We start from the raw sequence: 24,842 nt of genomic DNA on the forward strand, positions 1-24,842 counted from the left end.
CCTTTACAGTATTGTAACATTTATATATTGCCTTTGCTTCAAGGAATTCAAGGTATTAGGCATGGCCCCCTCACCCCATTTTATCTTCATAACAACATTGTGGGGTAGGTTAGGCAGAGAGAGAAAGTGACCAGCCCAAGGTCACCCACTGAACTTCTGGGGAGGGCTATGGGAATCTAAACCTGGGTTTTCCCCATTCCTAGTCCTAAATAGGCAACCGTACTGACTGCCAGTGACTGCAGGGGTGCAAACAACCCATGCATTCTGCAAAGCAAATAGGAATAACCATAATGGTGAACAAGTGACATGTAGCTTGAATTTCTGGTACTGAACAGAAAGCGGCTATTGCTCTGTGTCTGCTTCTCTGTGATGCAAACTCTCTACACCTGGCATTAGCAGTGAGAGTGGCAACAAAATTTAGAGCGAAACCAGAAGTGTCAGTCAGGATCCCATTACTTGGCTGCGACTGCTGGCTGACACACATGCTTTCTGAGCAAAGATGTATGGTATAGCCACATTTTCAGGTGTATTCATACAATTGGTGGCCATTTTGTTCATTGATACAAAAGACTAATTGGTGTTTCATCTTCATTATATTTTCCTCCCAATAGCCTTGTGAGGTAGATTAGGCTGACAGATGGTGACTTCAGGGGCAAGTGGGAATTTGAACCCCAGTCTCCCAAATCCTGGTCCAGCGCTCTAACCATTACATCACACTGGTCTAGAATAATTATTGTTTTCTGTCTGTCTTTCTCTATGCCACAGTTTTCGAAAGCGGATTGCAGATTGTCGGTACTGGCCTGTGGAGATGACCAGAGTGCCTGTGATCACTTCCACCAAAACAAAAGGTGGAAAAGGAGACAAGGTAAAGCATCTGTTATGCTTAAGCATGAAAGGTGAGAACAAGTGGATGCTTAAATGTTGCCTTGATTCATTTGCTAGAGGTATTATGCTTGGGGAAAATCTGCAGCTTAATGAAGAAGTTCTTCCAGAGGAGAGTCAGTCATGAACCAAGTGTGGACTTTGGTTGGCATTAATGGAGGCAGAATGTGTGCGTATTAGAGACCTGAATCACGTATACACATTATTATTATTTTATATTTTGCATTACCCAGAGAAACATAAAAAGGTTTCAAAGCAAAAGAAGAGCATTCGTATAATTAAAAGTGTTTAATCATACTGGTAGAGCCCTCATGGATGCTACGAGTCATTGCCCTATCTCTTTTGTTGTTACTTGCCTGAATGTGTTCTTGAGACAAAAATGATCTCTGATTATTGATCAGTTGGTTTTTCTTTATTACCCATGCAAGAGGCTGATTACCTTTTTGTTCCTTGTCTCAGGGAGGCTCAGCTGGAAGTTCCTTTCTTTGCCAGGACTTCATGCCATAGTGCTGACTAAAACCTTTTCTTGAAAGCAAGGCCTTGTCCCACTTGCTTGGGCTTTCACCCAGCATACATTCGAGAGCACTTATACCCACCTGCCCCATGATTATCTCCGAGATCGTTTTGATCACTTGCCTCCTGTTATGAACTCCCTTCCTTGCAGACTCTCCGAAGTCCAAACCTGAGCACCTTTCACATGCCCTGTGAAGCTTGCATATTTCAGGATGACTTTCAGTGCTCAGAGCTGAGTCAGCAAATAATGGGAAAAGTTCTGGGAATTTGCTGAAATGTTCTCCTGTTTTGTTGCTGTGATTCTGTTCTCTCTTTGCTTTGCCTGCTTGCTGTGAGCTTTCAGGACTATAGATTGAGGTGATCTATAAATCTCTGTTTTTCAATTTCCAGGGAGGAGGAGGTGGCGGAGAAGAAGAGCAGATTTCCTTTCATGGTGTGGCTTACATCAACGCAGTGCCTTTGCTCTATCCTGGGGTGAAGCGGATCCGGGGTGCATTCCGGGTCTACCCTTACCTTGACAATGAGGTGTTTGAAAAGGTAAGAACCTGCACTAAGTGGCCTGCCTTTCACTTGATGCTCTTGCCATGGGTCTCAGCAAGTGAGGTGAGTCTTGCATGCCTGAACAGGAGAAAAGAGGAAAGGCTTTAGCCTATCCCAGGATATATCTTGATGGGGCTAGGAATACCACGCTGAAGACAGATGTAATATTTCAAATATTTAAGGCACTAAGATTACAGAGTTGCAAACATCCAACCTATGTTAGAATATCTGGTTTAAAAGGGGAAGACAAGAGCCAACTGGTTGCCTGGGAGCAGTTACTACATGCCATAGGCAAACAGGTGAAGTGGCTGTTTATAAGCCTGTCATATTGAAAGAGGAATTGCAGTGAGTTCTTCACCCATGGTGTGAGACCAGCTTCTGCCAAGACACTAAGTCAGTCTTCAGTACTGTCAGTCTTCCTTTCCTTTTTTGAAAGCTCCTTGTCTATGTCCACATGTTAAGCCTTCCCATTATTTTTAAAAGGGAACATTTTCAAACAGTAGCCAAACTCTCTCAGGGTGGAGAGGTGAGGAGAGGTATCTTGCCAGTGTTGTGTGCATTAGCTGATCAGGTAGATTGGGGGGCGGGGGGAGCTTGAACAAAATGCAGACAGTAGACCCCTTTCCTTCTCTCTTGTTTCAGACGAAGTGTCTCTTCAGTCTTTTCCGTGACATCGGCCACCAGACAGCCCTGAATAAATTAGGGCTGCTCACCCCACATACCAAAGGTATCCTTGGGAAGACCACAAAGGAAGACAGGCCTGCTAAAGAGGTCGTAATGAGAAAGGTGAATGTGGAGAGAAAGTCCTGGTGAAATTCCTGATGTGTTTGAAAACAAAGAATTACTTGGCAAGGAGGGCAAACAGCAATGAGGGGATTGTGCTTTGCATAACAAGAGCTGGGAATCTTTGGCCCTCCAGATGAAGTGGAACTTTGCATCCACTTCAGCAAGGATGTTCAGTGGCTAGGTATGATGGCAGCTGTTGTTCAGCAACATCCGAAGAACCAAAGTTCCCACCTGGAAGCCTCCTATATAACCACTGTAAATGCCACATCCCAAAATGACTGTGGAATCATGGATAATGAATGGGGAGAACACCCCATGTCTGTTCCTGAGGGTCAAGTCAAAGCAGCACCAGGCCTGTAACAGCTGCGGTGTTTTCTTTGGGCTGTGGTGGCCCATAGCAGAGTGCCTTGTGGTGGGCTGCTCAGCCAGTGGCAGTGGGCAGCAGCTGCAACGCTGAAGTTGAGACAGCTGGCTGGCTCTATCCACTATTTAGTTTTCTTACAATGCCTCAAAGAAATGCTTTGAGGTCCTTAGTATGGAAAGTGGGACTGCAGATAGGCTCTAGGTCACATGGCTACCATAGTTCTGGCCTCGGGGAACAGAAAGGCAGAAGCTGATTGGACGGAAGCTTCCCACGTAGCAGCTGTGCTAAATCTGATCATTGTTATTTTTTACAAGGCATCTAATATGATGAGAAGGGACACATCTGATACCACAATTGAAGCGGCAATATCTATATGCCAGAACATTGAAGGACAGGTAAATATATTCCTTAAGTGGATGACCGGGAAATTGTGGACTCTGTGTTTTAAAAGCTGGGACTCAGGTCTGTGTCATGTGAAACCCGTGGATTAATAAGGGAATGCCTCTTTACTACGGGTGTGTCTGTGACATGTAGTGGGTTTGCTGACATGTGATATCATGTTGTAGTTTGGCATTGCATGAACAAACCCTGTGCTCACACTTCTTCGCCTTTTCTCCTATGTGCTCTGTTTTAATTAGTTACTTTGTTTTTCATAGAAGCCGTAACTTGCCATGACACCTGAACAATGGTTTGGGCAGGCCATTCAAATTAAGATTATAAACCACAAATTGATCTTTGTACTAGGTTTGGGCAAATCATGGTTTGCTGGTTGAGATGTAACTTAGAAATCATGATCTCTATGAAGTAACTCATTAAAGTGAAGCATGTGAGGGGAGTGAGGCAGGGGAATGCACAAGTACAGGCCTCATTCATGCAACACTATCACCATGGTTTGGTGTTAACATGTTAACCAAACCACATGAAATGGGATTGAAGACTTAGGAGTGGAGTATATTTATGTATATTTGGTTAGTAAGATAGTATATTATAGTGGTACCTCTGGTTACGTACTTAATTTGTTCCAGAGGTCCGTTTTTAACCTGAAACCATTTTTAACCTGAGGTACCACTATAGGCAATGGGGCCTCCCACTGCGCTGCCGTTGCATGATTTCTGTTCTCATCCTGAGGTAAAGTTCTTAACCCGAGGTAATACTTCTGGGTTAGCAGTGTCTGTAACCCAAAGTGTTTGTAACCCGAGGTACCACTGTAGTTTTCTTTTAATGCCATCTTGGGCTATATGCTGGTTGCAGTGTTAGAAACCGAAATAAGAAAGCTAGGAGCTAAAAGGCACCTTAATCCTAGGTTATGGGTGCAACAACAGAGTGTCTAGGTGCGCATTTTTTATAACATTACAAAACTGAAAATGAATGAACTGCAGTGAAAATATTATGTTCATTTTTCACATGGCCAAGTCCTTCCCCTGCCCACACCCCTAATATTCTTAAGAGGGTCTCTTCTCCAGTCTTCAGAGAGTAGCTGGAAGTGGGAAGGCAGAAAATGGTCCTCCTTTCCTTCCACTCTGCAGCTTTAGTTTGAAATCTTAGGCACAGTACCGCACCCGGAGCTCAGAAACTGCTCGCGCTAATGAAATTCGATATCACAAAATGCACCTAGAACAATGGGAGTTTCGAACACTGGCTGGTTGTATTGTGCTCGCTCCCATCATACAAGGCCTGAATTTGCAGAACTTGATTGATTGTTAGTCAGAAAGCTAATGATGTGCCACTCAAAAGCCTTTGTTGGTGGAGTTTATACAATAATGCAGACAACAAGGGAGCTAATATTTCTTAATAAAAGGAACAAGCAAGATCCTGATATAGAAATATGTGTTCCTTCATCTACCAGAAAGGATTTTCTGAAAATATGGGCTGCCCTCCCATATTTCTTTCTACCTCCCTTGTTTCTTAAAGTCTCTCCCCTGCTTTTTTAAACATTATTCTTTAGTTTTATTTATCAGTCTACCAATCTGTCAACCAATAGGTTTTCTCATTTCTTCCTCATTTGAAACAGGTGAAAGAATGAGGATCCAACAGTCTGAAATGGTGCACTGTCATAGCTTTCTTTATTATAAAATAGTAATTTCCTTTTTTATATATAAAATAATTAAATGATATATAGATGAAAGTTATCAGATGAAAAGTGGAACATCTATCTTGACTTCTAGTCCTAATTGCTTCCCTGTGTGTGAATATTAAATAAAACCATTCATATGGGGGCATATAAATTGAGCAAAATGTTGAAGATGCAGCATAGATGAGGCAGATTTAGCAGATTTGATTGCCCCTAAAAAGAATTATTGGAAAGATGCAATTAAATATAATGGGATATATGTTATTCTGAGAGCAATTCCATTAAAATTACATTATACTCTTTGGTAATATTAAGGATTGTGCTGCAGTGTCTGTTAGTAGGGATATATGCTTTTAGTGGCAAACATTATTGCTGCTTTTAAATTGGAACCCAAGATGATTCCAATTAATCAGGGCAATCAATAAGGTGGTGCAAAGGGAGAATCTCTGGCAGAGACCAACACTTCCTAAGCCCCATCCACTTGTGACAATTAGAGTTCAAGGTGTGTTTCGAGGTGGATGTTCCTTTTTTAATTTTCCCTATTCAGTCGGTTTTTAGTTATTATCATTATTTAGATTATTTTATTTATATTTAGGTCTCCCAAATGTCTTACAATACTGTTAAAAACATGAGTAAATAGAATAGCAAAAAACAGCCGTGTGAAACGTGGGCAGCACACTAATAATAATAATCCATTGACACTAATGGGAGGGATATTGATGACCAGCTCTTGGCTGCTGTACTTTTTTAGACTTTCTGTGGGTGAGACGAGAATGAAGGGATCTTGTGGATCAAAGCATTTTCACAGGCAAAACTTTGGATGTATTCCAAAATGGACATTAATTGGTGTGATTGAACCACTAGAGAAGCACACTTACCCTATCATGTACAGTTTACTCTCAGCGGGTGAACTCCATAGAAAACTGATTTGGCCTTTTTACAGTAGAAGCTGCCTGTACACTGTGCTGGTTAGCAAGTGCCTGTAGTGTCAGATTCCCACTCCCTCATGCCTGCCATCCCTGGAGCTGTTATACCATTTTTCCTTGTGACAAATAAGCAGTTTTCATGCAATGCTTGAAACTTTATTCTTAAAAGGTGGATAACTCACCTAAAGCTAGCAGGAAGGGCACAGCAGGTGTTGATCAGAATTAGAATCACTGACAGATTCATCTGTTGAATGCAACATGAAGGCAGAGAAACAGTTAATGTAAAGCCTATGGTGGCCAGAATGCTTGTTGCTATTAGGAATTCCCCTCCTCCACTTCCTCTTTTGCATTGGCCGGTATATGGTGTGAGAGAGATGCAAACTGTTTAATCTTCATCTATGAAAATGCTCTTAAGATCTTAAGACTGAGAAAGTGTCAACTTTGTCGTTTCAGCAATATATAGAAAGCGGGACGTATATTGTGATAGAGTTTGCGTTGGACAAACCTTTGGTGCCCAAGCGTTTGCCAGAGGAGCTCGCCAGCCGGTGCGCATGGGCAGTGATCTGGGGAGGGAGGGATGTCAAGGAACACTTTCTATAAAATTTATCATGTATCCTAAAGTGCTCTGTAAATTCTCCTTCAGTGGAGGAGGTTCTCCTGAGACGGGTTATTCCTTCCATTTGCTCCATGGGCAAAGCCAGGCCAGTTATTACAGATTTTTAATCTTCCATGGTGTCCTGTTCTGACTGTGAGCCAGAGTGGAAAACATCTGAAGGTGGCACAGTCAGTTGGTTGGTAGCAAGAAAGGTCGTGCTAGAGTTGTAGGACCTTGGACAGCTCCAGCAAATTGCATGCTGTTACAAAGGTCCTATTCACACTATCATTAGGGCTGGGGGAGAAATTACCGTATTTTTTGCACCATAACACTCACTTTTTTCCTCCTAAAAAGTAAAGGGAAATGTCTGTGCGTGTTATGGAGGGAATGCCAACGGGTGGCATGCCTACGGATTTTCCTCCTCTAAAAATTACGTGCGTGTTATGGTGGTAGATTCTGTTTGCATTTAAAAGCAAAATGACCCTAATGCACAGTTTTCAGTCTGGGATCTGACTTGCATAACTCCTGGCTCATAGACTTAAATGTTGGGATCTGGGTCTAGGGTCAGCATTTGTGTATAGAACTGCAGACTTGGAACCCACTGAATTTTGTCTTGCACATACAGGGTAAAGGAGATGATTCCTCCACGCCCTCAACTCCCTCGAAGGACAGCAGGAGCTAAGAAGGTATAGAGTAGAATAAGTGTACTCACCCAGCTTTCTGTACTCTGCCTGGGGGAGTGGGGAATTGAAAATGTGCTAGGAAAAGCTTAATTCTGCAAACCGAATAGTTTGCACAAACGTGCATATTATCTCTTACTGTGTGTAATTTATTTTGCCCACTTGACACAATTTATTCTGGTTTGCCTTGTTATGGGGACTTAAGCAGCACACAAAAGCTGCACCACCCCCCGACCACTTGAAATTTTGTTCAGCCACCCTATGGCTTCTGAAAGCTCAACAGGCATTGTCTTCTTACGCATACTTCCAAGCATTTATTTGTTACCATGAGAGCTATAAACATGCCTTTAAAAGGGGGGAGGGGGGAAATAGAGAATTGCTGGAAATCCTCATTATTGCATCAAGCAGATATTTTGCTTCCCTGTAGAATCACGACACATACACAGCCCTGAGAATTTGGTTAAGTGGTACTCTCTCAGAATCTACATGCCACTTCCTTATGTGGTGAGTCGGGCTGAAAGCTAACCTGTCTTCTGAGTGGCGGTCTGTGATTCTGAAGGGATCCTACTCACCTTACACACATTTGCCAAATAAATTTAAGAATAAAGGCCATGTACAGGGTTCCTGTTTTATCTTTGCAGCAGTCTTGTGAGGTAGGTTAAACTGAGACACAGGCCCAAGGTCATGCAGTGAAGTTCATGGCTGAGTGAGGATTTGAACTGAGATCCCCTTGGTCCTCCTAGTCTGACACTGTCTGCCATGCTGTGCTACCTCTGGCATGGGATGACAATAAACACTATCTCTTGCTTTCAGCCATCACCCAGCCTTGCTGCCTGTGCCCCTACTCTAACACCCACGATGGGTTTTTCTGGTCTCAATTCGCTTTCAGTGCTTTGATGCTGCAGAACATACTTCACAGCAGTTTTCCTTATCTGGGTATCTAAGCACAGATTTGCACTGCACCTTGCACTTTTTTGGGAGGGAAGTCTTTCAGAGACTTCACTGGTGATAAACTGGTATATTCTGTCAGAACGGTTCTTTCCAAGCAAGAGTTCAGATGGGTCACTCATTGTCTAAGTCTTTTCTTAGGAACATAGGCAAACCGCCTTATGCTGAGCCAGACAAGTGGTATTTCTAGCTCAGTATTATCTACTACTCTGACTGGCAGTGTCTCTCCAGGGTTTCATACTGGGGTCTCTCCCAGCCCTATCTGGTGATGCCAGGGATTCAACCTGGGACCTTTTGCGTGCAAGACAAATGTTCTCCCACTGAGCTTCTGCCTTTATTTCTCTGTCTTTTTAGGCAGTAGAAGATTACCACACTCAGGTCACCAGCATTGCTGAGGCCATTCTGGATGAGTATCACGAGCTGTTTGGCAGGCAGTTGGTTGAAGGGTATGCCATTGACAGCCACACCCTGGAGAGCCAGAAATGCCAGCTCAACTATGAGCTCAACAGCTCTGGGAAATACTTTGCATTTAAGGAGCAAATCAAGGTATAAGCTCCATTTCAATTCATTTCTTTCGTACATGGTTGTTACATCAGTGAATTTCTTCATCGCTTTCTATGATAGAACGATATCTTACTGAATCCCCCTGCATTTTAAAAGCCACGTTTTCTTTAAATCTCATTTAGCCCAATAGGGGGATTAAAACCTGTATTTTCTGGATTTCTGTCTCCCTACTCCCAAAAATGTGTTTGAGTCCTTTGGGGTCAACTGGAGGGTTTGTGTTCCCTGCAGCATGCCGTGGTGAAAATTGTGCGAGAAAAGTACTTGAAAACAACTGCCTTCGACAACTTGGACCAGCTCCAAGCTTTTCTGAGTGAGCTGTACGTGTACCTGGTGGATCAGATGCATGTTGCTCTGAACCAGGTAAGGCCAGCTTGGAAGAGAAAGGCACACCTTAGAAAGTGTCACATCTACAAACCATTGTTTTATTCTTGGTACTGTTTGAGGACTTGTCAGAGGTTGGAGTAAGAATCAGTGTTGGAAGCTGTTTATGTTTTAATCAGGATTTTGGACTGTCAACTACTAGTCTATGGCTTCTATACTATGCTGGGGTTGCCCCACCACTCCCTTCTGCCCCAGCCAGCACAGTAGTACAGTCGTACCTTGGTTGTTGAACGCCTTGGTATTCATACATTTTGGTTCCCAAATGCTGCAAACCCAGAAGTGAGTGTTCTAGTGTGAACGTTCTTTGGAACACAAACATCCAACACAGCTTCCACAGCTTCCGACTGAGTGTAGGAAGCTCCTGCAGCCAATCGGATGCCACACCTTGGTTTTCGAACGTTTTTGGAAGTCGAACAGACTTCCAGAACAAATTCTGTTCGAGAACCAAGGTAAGGCTGTAGTCCAAAATGTTTGGAAGGTACTGAAGGTTGGGGCATAATATTTTCAAGCGTCATTGGAGAAACATAAGGGAGTTGCCAGCCAAGGCAAACAAATCCAGCCACACCCATCACCATCCAGATGTTTGGCGTACATAAGGAGGTAACTCACTTTACAGCGTCAGACCATTGGGCCTGTCTACCTCAGTATTGTCTGCACTGACTGGCAGTGGCTGTCCAGGAATCTTCTTGGACGTAGGCAGATTTAGCCCAGGTGGCTCTGTCACCCCATCACATATTATTTACGCACCAAGGGGCAATCTTCCAACCACCCCATTATTACTGAAATCCCATTCAAGTGTAAGCCTCTGCCATTTGATCTGTAATAGTTGCATTATTCTCTTACCTTTGGGCAGGTGCTGTCCCAGCAGACCCCCAGCCCTCCTCCTCCCAGCTTTACCACCTCCGAGCAGCTCCGTCTTTTTGCCCGCGAAGCCCAGAACAACGGAGACTATAACTTGGCAGCAACCTACTACCAGGAGGTGACAGAACTGCTGCTCCTCTCCAAGCAGAACAGCTGCAGGAACAAAGAGTCTCTGGTGTTAAGGCAGAATTGGAGACATTTAGAAAGGATGTTTTCATCATTTGCATTTTAGGATGTGTTAAAAATCCTAAGGGGCTGTGGGAGGGTGGTTGGGATTTTTTTTGGGGGGGTATCCATGTCTTTTGCAGCTAGAGGCAAGATGTGAGAGAGGTGGGATTTGAACCAATACAGCTCATTTTCTTGGGGAAACATAAGGGGTGCATATTGTTCAATAAGGTTGTAAGGCCGAAAACTGAGGTGGTAAAACAACTCCCAGACTGTATGGCTTTGGACTGCAGGCAAAGGATTACATGAGTAAATGCTTGTCCATTTAAACCTGCCTATACATGGAAGGCAAACATATAAGGGAGAAGTGTTCTTTGCCTGCTTTCTCCCTGACATGCTAGATTTCTCTGTTCTGGGTCCCCACCTCCTCTGATGGGAAGCATTCAATCATGCATCCACCCCTGCTCACAGTTCATGCCACCTAAACTGCTCTTTTTTTTGAACTAGGCCTCATTGACTGAGATCTTGAGCGTCAGAAAGACTATTTCCCAGATAAGATTGACTAGTAATGGCCTTTACTGTTGAGTGGGTGCATGGCAGTCCCTACGTCTCTAATAATGTGTGACTTGGGTTGCTTGTATAATTGGCACTAATTTTTGCTTCTTTAGCACCATTTATTTTTGAAAGATTTCTATTCAGTCAAATGGTCTCCAAGCAACTTACAAGAAATCCAAAACAATTCAAGAAACGCTGCTCATCCCTCACCAGTTGGGTGGCTAAGAAATGTGGGGGGGGGGCGAATGATGCTGAAGAGTTCCCCCCCAGGCCTCTGGTATCCCTGCTGCTGTGGGAACTGGAAGAAATATTCCCCTGCCTCAGTCCTCTTTGCATGTACTGCCAAGCTAAATATCACAGTCTTGTGATTTGTGGCTCTTTAGCTCAGCAGTGGGGCTCTCTGCTCTGCTGCCTGGAGCTGTATGCCATTAGCCTCTTTTCAGGTTGTGGCACAGAGGGCTGCTGGGCAGCGACTATGCTGGGCTAGATGGATCATCTTTGGTCTGATTCAGAATAAGGCAGCTCCAGTACACATATAGTTAGTTGGACCAGAGAACCTCTGCAGGGGTTTTGTCCAGGTGCATAATGGCTCACAAACCCTGAGGCCGAATTAAAATCAAATAAGACTAATAGGATGTCGGTCAGCCTTGGAGCATGTTCAGGTGACTCATCAGAAGGATGGAGCCCCATTTCTAATGGGCAGTTTTTATCCATTCAAAACCCTGGAACATCAGGGAGTCAACTTACGCAATGGTGTTTCCATCCCCAGAGATTGTCTCGTGACCGCCAGGATATCCAGAGTTGGTTGGATTATGGCACTTTCTGTCTGCTGACTGAAAACAATCTCAAAGCCCAGGAGTGCTTCCGCGAGGCTGTTAGCCTGGACCCCAATCACCTACCCAGGTAGTACTTGGTATCAGGAAGCAGGCAGGGAGGGGAGATGTGCGGCCTTGTTCAGACAATTCTCATGGGGCAAGAAAGGCTTCGTGTAGCTGATGAATATTGAGGGCATTTCTCCCCTCCAGCTAAAAATAGTACAGTATACCGTAGGTGCAACACTTGGAGGCTGAGCTGTAACATGTCCTGATTCCCCCACCTTTTTTCTAAAGGGAAATAAAATAGAATGGCTGGGCACATGGGCTTCTGTGCATATATATGTCACTAGTGCTCATGCTGCTGCTATCCTGCTCACAATCTGTAGCAAGCATCAGCACCTTTGAAGGTGACCCAGAAACTACAACTAATCCAGAATGCGGCAGCTAGACTGGTGACTGGGAGCGGCTGCCGAGACCACATAACACCTACATTGACCTACAAAGACCTACAAAAAAACCTTCTGAAGCCAGTGGAATTACCACGAAGGGCCCCCTGGGTGATATTAACACCCAGGGAGGCTTGTAGGGAAGTAGGGGGTCTTTCAGATATTGGGTTGAACTTGGGTCCCATGGAAATCAGTGGGGTAAGTTAGTCATGATTTAAAGTGCAATGACGGTGCCAGATTACCAAATAGGCAGCATAGGCATGGGCCTCTGGGCCTCACGCCTTTTAGGGCCCCCGCAACAATGGATCAAAATAATATGGTGTAATAAAATTGGTTTATTAAAATGCTTGGCTGGCAAAATAAAATACACGTATTAGGAGATAATGTGCGAGGGGCCTCCCAATTTTTTTGACTGCCTAGAAGCCTCCAGAGGCTTTAATCTGGCACTGTGCAATGATGTCAGTGGGAACAATGTGTAAGTAACTTAACCTGGCTCCAACACAATGTGGCATGCTTTATGCACACTGAACTGGGAGAAAGCCCCATTGATCACAGTGTGGCACTTGCTTCCAAATAAGCATCCAGAAAGAGACATTGGGTGGTAGGCAACTAAGTTTTACTCAGAGTAGACTCATTGAAATTAATGAGCATGGCTAAGTTAGGCTCATAATTTCAATGGGTCTAGTCTGAGTAACACTTAGTTACCTTCCATCCTTACTGTAGTAGGAACACTCATAGGCTACACAGTGCAGTGGGTTCTTGCTTGCTTGCTTTTTGCAAGTGGGCAGCTGCTTCAGTCTTTGGTTTTGTCTGCCCAGCATTCTGCTCTGTGGCATCATGGCTGTGATGCTGGAGAACTACGAAGATGCTGAGGTCTTCTTTGAGGATGCCACCTGCTTGGAACCCTCCAGCATTCTGGCCTGGACCATCTTAGGTAGGTCAGCTGGATTTACTGGGGTGGTCTTGTTAATGAGCTTTATCCTGGTATTCTCTTCATCGGTACTGGGCACACTTCTGACATTGTAGGATTCCCTCTGCACACATACAGGAACTTTAAGGCTCGGGTACATTTGTTCACAGGCAGGTGTCGGTTTTATTCCATTTTAGTTCACCATCTGCTCTCTCGCCTATTTCCAACCCAGAATATCTCAGCCAGTGCACTGCCTTGGCTGCAGAGTCTGGGCATCTCTTCCATGGGTTGTATTCAAGTTACATATACACTGTGCAAGCATGGAATTTCACGCCTGGTGTAGAATGATTTGAGAATCCCAGAGTGGGGGAACAAGCTTCTAGCCCTTATGAAGACGAACAGTATTTATTTCTCTTCTTTGGAAGGGATTTCTCTTTTCTTCCCAAGAAGTGGTTTAACAATAACAACACCAGCACAGTGGGCTGTCGCCAACTAAGTCCTACTCAAGAGTAAACCCACTGACACTCATGAACCTAAGTTAGCCATGTCTATTAACTTCAGTGGATCTACTCTAAGTAGGACTAGTTTTTTCCCTTTAATATGTTTTCATTAAAATATTTTCCATAAGTAACGAGACTACATGCAGTGTCTCTGTTTTCGAATCGTAGAGTCTTTCATGCAGGTCAATTACCCCCCCCCCTTTACTCCCTGATGGAAAGGAGGGTGAATTTTATCACCTTCTTCCTGCAGGACCCATTAAGGTGCCTGGCTAGCTGGGGGCACTGCAGGTTGAGAGGCTCCCCCTCCCACCTCCCAGCAGTGATGCAACTCTCTTGCTTGCCTTTCCCACAGGGCTATTCTATGACATCCAGGAGAATGACATTAGGGTGGAGATGGCATTTCAGAAGGCTTTCAAACTCCAGAAGGCTTCTCTCCAGAAGGAGCGACCTCCACCTGAGGTTGGAGATGCAGCAGTACGAAAGGTCTCCATGTCTCCTTCAGCGGTGGAAGTTCTCTCTGCTTCAGCGGAGGAGGAGCTGCGTAAGCTGAGACTCTGCCTGCAGGGAATTTGTAAACAATGGGGTCTTGGAAAAGGCGCAGCATGTTCACAGCAGGTCAAAAATATTCATGTTCACAACAGACAGAATATATTATGCCAACAGGGACATCATCTGTGTCTCTGGGATTAGAACTCTGTTTATCCCAAAACATTTCCTCTCATCTTTCTGAAAATTTATTTTTATGACTACAGGCAAACCCAGTTTGCATGAGGATTGCAATCCGGGATGTCATTGTGTGCGTCCGTTAAATAGCGTGCAATTGAAACACCCTGTTCTGCCCCATCCTGCCTCTGCTCCAACTCTGCCCTGCCCCCTTTCTGCCCTTTTAGTGACATCTTTTATGACATTTCCAGGTCCCTTCTGAGTTTGGCACTGTGCGAGTGTGTGCGTTTCTGCACATACTGGTCATGCCTATAATCTCTCTCACCCTTCCTGGACTCCTTTGCCCTTTCTGAAGTGTTGGTTTTGCTTCTTGATCTTACTAGTGTAGGGGTGGGGAACCTACAGGCCAGATCCTTAATTCACCTGCACCTGGGGTGGGGGGCTTCAACAGGGGGTGGTCTCGTCCATCTGTCAGTCACCTGATGTCATAACAACACCAAGTGATTGACAACTGTCAAAAGTTTAAAGGAGATATCTGCAGTGGGGAAATACTCTGTTTGGAGGAAGTGGTTTGAATCCCCAGCGCAGCCAGCATGACGGGACTTGTAGGCCACAGACTCCTGTTCACTGGCTTAAGCATTTGCTTTGCACTCCTTCCCAGGCATCATGGGGCTTGTAGTGCCAAGAAGCTGCGAGGGGCATCAGATGTCAAGGAAATAATCAACTATCCTACTTTTAAAAGGCATCTGAAGGCAGCCCTGTTTAGGGAAGTTTTTAATGTTTAATGCTGTATTGTGTTTTTGATACTCAATTGGGAGCCACCCAGAGTGGCTGGGAAAACCCAGCCAGATGGGCAGGGTATAAATATATTATTATTATTATTATTATTATTATTATTATTATTATTATTATTATTAAAATAACAGCAAGGCTGAGCTCCTCGGTAACTCTGTCTAACCCAGTAAGTTCATAGAGAACTCCCAACCAATCAGCCTCTGCAGGCAGGACATGGGATCGGGGATGTGGGTGTGAGTGTGTAAGCTCATTCCTCCTGTACTGAGACTTGCTATCCAGTTAGAAATATGCAAAGATAGTTTTGTTCTTCTTTGACTTTTCTCATTTTTCTGGATTTCCCCTTAGCATCTGTTGAAGTTTCAGACATCCCAGAGCCGCCCGTAACCATCCATCGGGCAGAAGAGGAGAAACCTAAGATCACCAGAAAGATGTCCCTGGCTCCCAGTAGATTGAGGCTGGCGCCTCCGAAAGGTTTGGGGCCACAGCCTTGGGCTTGGAGAGGGTGTGACTATACCTTGAAGAAATAGAATGAGCTACAACACCAGTCTTGTTGTATAACTGGGCAAAGCTGAATGTCAGGGATCTGAGAGGCAGATCAAGATAGGCTTGTTCTCGTTTTGATTTTTTTCATTTTTCATGATTCCCCTTTAGCGTCTGATGAAGAATCCTTTCACCGCCTGCAAGAAGAGGAAGGAGTGCCTAAGTTGTCCAGGAAGATGTCGATGGCTCCCAGTAGAATGAAGCTGCCTTCTCTGAAAGGTTAGGGGCCACAATATTAGGATTCGAGGCAAATGATGATTACGACTGGGAAGCAAGAGAATGAGCTGCAGCAGAACCACTCTTGCTGCACAAATGAGCAAAACGATACCAGCAATCTAAGGGGCAGAGCTGCCGCTTGGGCGGTCATAGCAGGGTCTGGATTGCATAGGATGACCTGTCCAATGGACTACTAGCCTGCATTTGAACAGAGTTTCTGCTCAGGGGTGAGTGAAGCCAAACAAAGCAGACCTGCAGACCTGGATGGACTGATTTCCATTGCTGGCTACAGGCAAACAGATGAACTGCAGCCATTTCCCTTTTCATTGGCATTCTCCTAAGTGCTGTGCTTATTTTGCATTTCCTCAACTTGCTCTCTTAACATAGGCTTTTGGCTTGGCTTAGGCTTCACGCCTGGGTTGTGGATAGACACTGCTGGTGGTGTTGGTGGTGTGGGGACCAGCCACACTTTGCAAAGTGGAAGTTTGCTGAAAACTTTAAATGAAAAATGAAGATGTGTATTTTCTGCATTTATTTAATAAATTGAGTACAGTATGATCGCAACTTATGCACGTTTAACATGTGCAATTTCAGCTTTATACTGGAGAAGGCTGGCCAGTTGAAATTGCACAAATTAAATGCACAGAAAGCAGAGAGCTTAAAAGCTCTTTTTTGCACAGGGTTTTCCCTTGCGAGATCTCTGGGGAACTTGGGTGGTCCCATGAGATCTCATGAGAGCATCTCAGAGTCTTCATGAGAGCATCCATGAGCCTGGTAAACAAGACAGAGAGCTTCAGCGCTCTCTGCCTTGCTGGGGCAAGGCCAGCTCAGTGCAGGACTCTGGAAAGGTAAGGATGCTTGTGCAGGGGCAGTTCCAAGGGGATGGCTTGAATATATGCATTCTTGCATATACATGCCATCCCTGGAATAGAACCCCTATGCAAGAAGTGATCATACTGCACTAAAGAAAGGCATCTAAGGTCTGCTTGTTGTTAAATTCCTTGAATTCCCTGCTTCATTTCAGAACCCAAGGTTGTCTTTGAAACAGAGCCTCCCCCTCCCCCTCCCCCACAGCCCACCACCACCATCTTCATGGAGACGATTAACTTTTTGATGGACGTCAATGCCTTCCAGGTGAATGTAGAACTAACAGGGCAGGAGGTAGGGTGGGGTGGAGGCAACTGCAAAGTAGAGCTGCTCCCTTTCCATGGGGAATCAGCTAGTGCTTCAGGTTTCATCTGGTGGATTAATCAATTGAGACTCCACTGATTAATCATCAAAAAACAGGCAGGGAGGGCAAGTTTTAATCGACAGGAATATAAGTTGAGGGAACACGTGTTTTACTCCTTTTTGATATTTTGGATATGCGTTCATGAGGGGAGTGAAAAATGAAACCTTCAAGATGGCCTTTCCCTCTAGCCATAGGCACCGACTCTGTGGGTTCTCTGGGTACACACTATACATTTAAAGCTCTTCTTTTCCCTCAAAGAATTCTGGGCACTATAGTTTACGCCTCACAGAGTTACAAGTTTGACTCCAGATAAGCTAAATTTGGAAGCCAGAGGCCACAGCTGGAATGTGGAGCAGGACTATGTGGAACTGATAGGTAGGAGCAAGAGACAGCAAATTTAATTGTGAATGTAGCTAGCTCATCTGGTTGAGCAGGTCAGGAGGTCTTCGTGGCTGCATAGCAAACCTGGGGCTGGCTTTTCCTTCTCAGTTTGTTCACAGGGCATTGGCACATGAGCTTCTCTGCCCTCAAGGAGGCCCCAGCTGTGACTACTACCTGGTGCTGGCCCAGACATACATGCTCAAGAAGGAATACAGCAAGACAGAAGAATGCCTGGAAATGGCCGTCCAGATTGATTACCTGGCAAGTATCTCTTTTTAGTACCCTTTTGTTCCGCTCACCCAGCATCAACAAGACAGGCACCTCCCAAAGAGCTGCACCCGAACATTACGTCAGTGATGCCAGATATTTGTATTTGATTCCACTGTTTACAGAAAAGGGCACCAATTGTGTGAGATTTTATATCCGTTCTGTGATTCTCTTCGTCTAGCGGTTTTTTCGTCTTGCGAAGCAAGCCCATTGAAGGATTAGCAGATTAGCACTATTAGTGGCTTTTAGCGGCTTATCTGCTGATCGGATCAGCTGATAAGCGGCTTAGTGGCTTAGAAAAAGGGGGGGAAGGGGAAAAAAACCAGCAGGAACTCGCAAGACATTGTCGTCTTGCGAAGCAAGCCCATAGGAAATTCGTTTTGCGAAGCACCTCCAAAACGGAAAACTCTTTCGTCTAGCGAGTTTTCCGTCTTGCGAGGCATTCGTCTTGTGGGGCACCACTGTACACACACACATCTCCATAGACCTCCCCAAACTGGGAATATGTCATGTATCTGACAAAGTTGACTCTGTTCCACCAAAGTTTATGCTATAACTTTTAAGGGGGCTGAAGACTCTTAGTTGTTTTTACTGCAGCCGACTAACACAGCTGCCCTTTCTGCAACATCAAAGGATAAGAAGAGCCTGGCTTCTGGATCAGGCCAATGGCCCATTGAGTTCAGCATCCTGTTCTCAGTGGCCGACCAGATTATACTGTGATACAAGGTGTGCTCCTTCTTCAAGGCTGCGGGGCATTTTTCTGCTAGCCTACTGATCTGAGACAGCAGCACACTGGAGTGATGAGCAGCAGCAGCAGCAGAGGCCTCAGCAAGCAGGTTGTTGCCTCTGTGCAGGACAGAGATTCCCTGTGTAAAAGTTTCCTACAGAAAGCACTGAAAAGCTCAGAATTCCCCAGGCCTGTGCAGGCTTGTCTGAGGCCCAGGGTGGGAGTCCCCGGTTGGCTGGGAGACGCAGGGCATTCTTGGCTTGGCAGCGTAAGTCCAGCAGACCACTGGTGGGGCCCTCCAGCCAGCTTAGCCCTTCAAAGCCTGGGGCAAGTGTACCCAGCTGCTTCACTCTGCACAGACCTGACCACATCATTTGTTTTTGAGATCTTTTTTAACTACTGCCCTAGTCAGACTCATTCTTCTGAACCCCCCCCTCCTCCTTCCTTTCTTTTTTTAAAAAAAATATTTGTTTGGTTTTTCAGATTAAAATTTTACAATCATATATCAAACATAAATCATAAAAACAAGATTCCTTTCTGCTTCCTTTGGATTTCGACACCTAGAATTCCTAAAAGGAAGGCTTCAGTTTTTTTAGCAAAGGTTATTTTAAACATTTTTTTCCAACTCATTATATATCTTTTCCCAAAATTCCCTTACTACCTTACATTTCCACCACATATGATAAAAGGTGCCTTCTTTTTCCTTACATTTCCAGCATACATTTGAGCCTGTTTTATACATTTTTGCCAATTTGCTAGGAGTTAAATACCATCGATACATCATTTTCATATAATTTTCTTTCAACGTATAACATGCTGTGAACTTTAAATCCCAATTTCATAACTTCTCCCATTCTGCCTGTTGTATATTATACCCAAAGTCTCTCGCCCAGTGTATCATTACTGATTTGACCTGTTTGTTTTTTGTATACCATTCTAATATTAATTTATACATTTTCGAAAGTAATTTTGTTTTATTCCCTAGCAACTCTTTTTCAAATTTAGAGATTTCAGTACAAAAACCATTCTTTTAGTCTACCTTAAATATATTATTTAATTGATAGTAACCAGTCAATTAGTAATTCTCTTATATCTTCAAACCTAGATCTTTGCACATTGCCCAATCATTTCTCATATTCAGTTTTTTCAAGGATATCGCTTCTAATGGGGAGAGCCACCAAGGTGTTTTTTGCTCTAATAAATTTTTATATTTCCCCCATACTTCATAAACCAATTTTCTTACAACATGATTCAAGAAAGCTCTATGTACTTTGACATTTTCATACCACAAATATGCATGCCAACCACTTATTGCATGGAACCACTTGTGCATGGAACCGCTTATTCCATTTCTTGCCACCATTTTTATTTTATCTTTTTGTGCAGAATCCAGAGGTTTGGGCTCAGAAAGGGCATCTCTGCTACCTGACTGGGGACTTTGGCGAGGCAAAGGCCTGCTATGAGCGGACCATCAGTTTTGTGACTGATGCAAAGGATATGCATTTTGTCTACCTGCGGTTAGGATCCATCTACTTAGAGAGGAAGGAGGTGAGGAGACAGAAAATGGGGGGTTCAGCAGGACACAGAAGAGCTGGGTGGGCTGGCAGTCTTGGCATGAAATCTAAGGGGAACCTCTCCTACTCTGACTGGGGAGGCCTGTTGCCTTCAAGTCCTGCTCGTGGGCTTCTTGGAGACACACCTGGCTATTAGAAGCAGGAGGGCCACTGGACTAGTTGAATCTGATGCCCTTTAATGTGCTTGTTTTGCATTCTGGAATTTTAAAGGCTATTGTTTTCTGCTGGGCAAGGTTTTTGCAATTATGTTAAGTGCTCATTTCAGATTGTATTGGTTGATTTTATCTTGTTTTAGTACAGTGGTACCTCGTGAGACGAACGCCTCGCAAGACGGAAAACCCGCTAGACGAAAGGGTTTTCCGTTTTGGAGGCGCTTCGCAAGACGAATTTCCCTATGGGCTTGCTTCGCAAGACGACAGCCCATAGGGAAATATCCGGGACAGCGGGGAAGTGCAGTGCGTCTTCCCCACTGTCCTCGGACCTCCTCCGAAGCCGGGCGGTGGGGCGGGAACGCCTCCTCCCGCCGCCGCCGGGCTTCGGAACGATGCTCCGAAGCCGGGCGGGGGGGCGGGAACACCTGCCGCCGCCGCCGGGCTTCGGAACGCTGCTCCGAAGCTGGGCGGCGGGGCGGCAACACCTTCTGAAGGCGGGCGGGGGGCGAAAGTCTTTGTCCCCCCTGCCTGTCTTCCCAGGGGCTTTTAAATCGCCCCAGACAGCGGAGAAGTCCTCCGCTGTCCCGGGGCGATTTTAAAATGCCGCCCGCCAGCATTTTAAGATCGCCCGGACAGCGGAGAAGTCCTCCGCTGTCCCGGGGTTTTTTAAAATGCTGGGGGTGGGAAGAAAAGCCCTTGTCCCCCCCCCAGCCTTCAGAAGAGGTCCGGGGACAGACTGTCCCCGGACCTGGTCTGAAGGCGGTTTCCCTAGGAACGCATTAATTGATTTTCAATGCATTCCTATGGGAAACCGTGCATCGCAAGACGAAAAACTCACAAGACGAAGAGACTTGCGGAACGAATTAATTTCGTCTTGCGAGGCACCACTGTAGTCCTTTTTTGTTTGTTTGTTTGTTTGTTTGTTTTGATATTCCTTTTTATGTCACCAACAGTTACTGAGCAGCTAATAAATATAATAAAAAAGCACAATGTCCTTTGTGAGTAGTTCTCTTTGAAATGGTGGCTAGAGAAGGCTTCTGTCAAGAACAAAACAAACAGAGTATTGTGTCAATTGTCATAGCATGGGGAGTAATTTGCCACCCTCTGTTCCTCTGACAGTATGACAAGGCAAAGGACATCTACCTGCTGGCCAGTAAGAAATCACCTTCCTGTCTCACATGGCTGGGAGTAGGAATTGCCTGCTATAGGGTAAGAGACTGATGCTCTTTAATCCGGCTGCAGTGCACTCCCACTGCTGATGCTTGAAGCCAAGTCCACAGCACATGGTCTTACGTTTTTAATCAGTCTACTTCTCCCTCTCTAAAGCTCAAAGAGATGGTGGAGGCAGAAGATGCCCTCTCCGAGGCCAATGCCCTCAACAACAACAATGCTGAAGTGTGGGCGTATCTGGCTCTCGTCTGCATGCAGGTGAACTCTCAAGGGCCTTTTAACCCAGCAAAAGGCATATCTGCTTTTCTTTACAGCAGTGTGAGTATGTTAGGTGAAGGGTTTCAAGGAGGCGCTCAATGGAAACAGGTACTCAACCATTCTGATGCCCAGGCTTAACATGGTTCATCTGTGTATCTTTTTTGGGGGGAGGTGGAATCCTCAAATATTTAACTGGTAAATGAATGGGTGCAAAGATGCTATTTATCAAAACAGAAATGTGGGGGGGGGAGTGGTGTCAACCCCCCCCCAACATCATTTGCCTTTTGTTTGCCTCTATCCTCAAGTTGACAACTAACAAGTACTTCATTGGGGAGTAGTGTTTCTCTGCTGTCCATTCTTTTTCTTAACCCATAATTAAACCCTTTGCAGTTTCTTGCAACTGCAATATTGTGTTGTAAAAGATCAGCTTACTGTGGACTGCTTTCTTCTTCTTCTTCAGGGTGGAAGGCAGCTGGAGGCAGAACAATCCTACAAATATGCTGTCAAGGTTTGTCACCCTATTCTCTCTTTCACGATTGTTAGATTTGTGGAAAGGCGTTACACTTTGGTTCAGAAGCAACCAGCAGGTGTGACTAGCAAGTCACACATTCTTTAAGCCAGGATTAATTTAGTCATCATTTATATATATATATTAGAAAGCATATCCCTCCTTTCTATTTCTTGAAAAAATGCAAGGAGGCTAAGAACAAGAAGAATGATGAAGCAGTAACAAAACCATTACAGTACAAAAAAATGAAGGCGACACAAACATGAGTATCAAGTAAAATCAAGTGGAAAAACCTTACACTGGTTGTATTTTAAAGTCAATGCAAAAAGGGCTGTTCAACGTCCGTGTGTAGATTTATGTTATATTTATATTATATATCGGGCATCATTGCGGGTTCCGAATGTTCCCATGATGAAAAGTGAGACACACACTGAAAATGGCATCAAATTAAATGTGGCATTTCTCAATCAGCTGCTTTTGCGTGCTGGTATCTCACCATCCTGACTTGTTCTATCACATCTGATGCCAGCTTTTGGCAGGCCGACAGTGAAAGTATTTCTGGTTGTCTTGTGTGGCCTTGAAGTAGGGATTAACTGGCCCAGCCTTCCTCCTTGAACCAAAGCATACATGACAGATCTTTAAATAGGCACTTGATTTAGTCTCGTCTCATCCCTACTCCTTCCTTTGCAGCTGGAGCTGGCCAACGAGGAACTGCTCCAGGAGATCCATCAGGTGCAGTTAGACGTTGGCTTTGGCGATCCGTCTTTCTGAACTCTTCCAGTTTATGGACACTTCGACTGTATTGAGCAGGGGGTGAACAAAGAGTTGGGTGTTATGCAGTAGGAAGATATGCCAGATTTCTACCACTGGACAGACCAATCCACAATGCCCTGACATTTTTTGCTGACATTTTTTGTATAAAGCAGAGATGGAGAACTCTGTGGCCCCCTCCCTTGATGTTGCCTGGATTCCAACTCCCATCAACCCCATCTATCATAACCAGCAGTTAGGGATTGATGGGAACTGGAGTCCAGTAAAATCTGGAGGTTCACCCTTGGTATAAGAAACCTGGAATTTTCAGGTGGCAGCTTTCTAAGCATCTGGGAGCAAAGTGAGATGTCTTAAGAAATGCAGGTATCTTCTTCCTTGGGACAACCCCATGCGCATGACAAGGATTTTACTGCACAGAGTGCAGAAGCCACGCCATTGTTGTCACCTATATTGTTACAACTGCACATTCTGTTCAGGAGATGCTACATCTTACAGCTGAAGCAAAAGAACACAGAGGAGATTGGGTGTGATGCAGTATTTTGTACCCGTGGCTTCTGAAACAATGTCCATGGGTGCAAGCACACATAAAGATTTTGATTGGACTGGATTGGCTCAGCCGCACAAATTGGTCATAGAAGGATCCTGCGAGTGGAGGCTAAATCCTTGGAGACTTGCAGTTCACAAGATTGTCTAGGGATAAGTGGTGCAAATGATCCCTTTTTTCTTTTTCTTTTACAATAGTGTCATTGTATTTTACGCTTTGTATTTTTGTATTTTTACTTTTTGTTGACATGTTGATGGGTTGCGTTTGTTTTGTGAATTGCATTGGGTGCTAAGTAAGAAGGTCAAAAGCTGCAGAGAGAAATTATTTTACACAGAGAGAGAGAGACACCAAAAGCAGCCGCTTGGCTTTAGGCAACAAAAATGTCGTTTTGATTACATTCCCAGGCTGTAATCCTTTGCCTGCTTTCCTGTATGCCCCATTGAATCCCATGGGACTTACTTCCAAGGAAGCAGACACAGGATTGGCTTGCTCATGCTACTGTTAATGTGACGTACATTTTATGATTAATGCCTATGACACTCTAATTGTTTCACTTTTATTTTGTAAATTGCCTTAAATGCAAAGTTAGAAGGGTATACAGTATATAGATATAAATATTTTTCTCTCTGTGTTGTTGTTTTTTTAATGCATATCTTGTTCTCACACCTGCATCTTTGTCAGGAAAAGCAAGTGAAACAGAATTCAACAATGGTCACACAGATACTCACGCATCTGCTTCGCTTCTAGGCATGCTTTTATCAGAAAAGACACTTGTGTGGCAGTTGGGATTTTTTGTGACCTAAGTTGTTAGGTTTGGATCCCCAAAAGTCATATGCAGCAATCCTGAGTTTCTCTATATGATTTATTTTGATGTTTTGTTTGTTAAGACTCTTCAGGTGACATGTGGTTAGTTCGGGAAGGGCACAGTTGGCAGAAAAATTCTCTCTTACATCAGTTCTTTGAGCTCTTGTGTAATTTCTTTTCTGAGGCTTTTGGACTCCTTCCCAACAGATTGTGCCCTTTTCATTTTCTCTATAACTATCAGCCCTATCAGTCTGTGTGTGAGTTCTGAAGTTTAAGCTGGGTTCTTTCTGGGTCCTTGTCCATCCTAGGAAATAGTGTACAAATAGAATGGGATTGCAATTGTGTTGCAGATGTATCAACCAGAAGAATTGGACATTTTTTCATCTGACTTTGGAAATTTCCAAAGGAAAGGCAAGAGGAGTGTACAGTTTGAAAATAACTACTGAAGCTAGCTCATTTCTGTTTTTAAAATAAATATATATATATATATTTATTAATTTACAAAATGTGTGAGCTATTTATCTTATTTTTTTAAAATGCCTGTAACAACACACAGCTGTTAAAAATCTACATGGAGTTAGGATTTAAAATTTACAGCTTGTTATATATACCCTGAAAGAAAACTTCATGACAATGATAGTACCTTGCACCAAGTAGATTAGCAAAAATGTATAAATCAGTAAGGTACTTGTTGGAAGTGTCAAGAAATGTAGGGTACTTTTTATCATATGTGGCGGAC

General features: G+C 44.2%; 1 protein-coding gene across 11 annotated transcripts in view; it reads left to right on the plus strand.

Moving 5' to 3' along the window:
• CFAP70 (cilia and flagella associated protein 70) overlaps nucleotides 1-24,609 on the plus strand; it is a 34,460-nt gene extending 9,851 nt beyond the window's left edge. For 10 of the 11 annotated variants that reach the window (XM_082199497.1, XM_082199502.1, XM_082199500.1 and 7 more), the window contains exons 9-29: nucleotides 766-865; nucleotides 1,786-1,932; nucleotides 2,578-2,721; nucleotides 3,400-3,480; nucleotides 6,536-6,627; nucleotides 7,303-7,363; nucleotides 8,660-8,851; nucleotides 9,098-9,229; nucleotides 10,104-10,229; nucleotides 11,601-11,734; nucleotides 12,911-13,026; nucleotides 13,855-14,043; nucleotides 15,306-15,431; nucleotides 15,612-15,719; nucleotides 16,741-16,850; nucleotides 17,437-17,589; nucleotides 19,709-19,870; nucleotides 21,168-21,257; nucleotides 21,375-21,476; nucleotides 21,937-21,984; nucleotides 22,675-24,609. In XM_082199497.1, coding sequence (XP_082055623.1) covers nucleotides 766-865; nucleotides 1,786-1,932; nucleotides 2,578-2,721; nucleotides 3,400-3,480; nucleotides 6,536-6,627; nucleotides 7,303-7,363; nucleotides 8,660-8,851; nucleotides 9,098-9,229; nucleotides 10,104-10,229; nucleotides 11,601-11,734; nucleotides 12,911-13,026; nucleotides 13,855-14,043; nucleotides 15,306-15,431; nucleotides 15,612-15,719; nucleotides 16,741-16,850; nucleotides 17,437-17,589; nucleotides 19,709-19,870; nucleotides 21,168-21,257; nucleotides 21,375-21,476; nucleotides 21,937-21,984; nucleotides 22,675-22,755 — 2,494 coding nt within the window. In that variant the 3' untranslated portion in view covers nucleotides 22,756-24,609. Of the gene's footprint in view, nucleotides 1-765; nucleotides 866-1,785; nucleotides 1,933-2,577; nucleotides 2,722-3,399; nucleotides 3,481-6,535; nucleotides 6,628-7,302; nucleotides 7,364-8,659; nucleotides 8,852-9,097; nucleotides 9,230-10,103; nucleotides 10,230-11,600; nucleotides 11,735-12,910; nucleotides 13,027-13,854; nucleotides 14,044-15,305; nucleotides 15,432-15,611; nucleotides 15,720-16,740; nucleotides 16,851-17,436; nucleotides 17,590-19,708; nucleotides 19,992-20,032; nucleotides 20,176-21,167; nucleotides 21,258-21,374; nucleotides 21,477-21,936; nucleotides 21,985-22,674 lie in introns of those variants that run through there. The other variant, XM_082199499.1, reaches the window with a different exon arrangement.
• The last annotated feature ends 233 nt before the right edge of the window (nucleotides 24,610-24,842 follow it).

Source organism: Podarcis vaucheri (genome assembly GCF_965113315.1).
Source record: "Podarcis vaucheri genome assembly, chromosome: 14".
NCBI lineage: Eukaryota > Metazoa > Chordata > Lepidosauria > Squamata > Lacertidae > Podarcis > Podarcis vaucheri.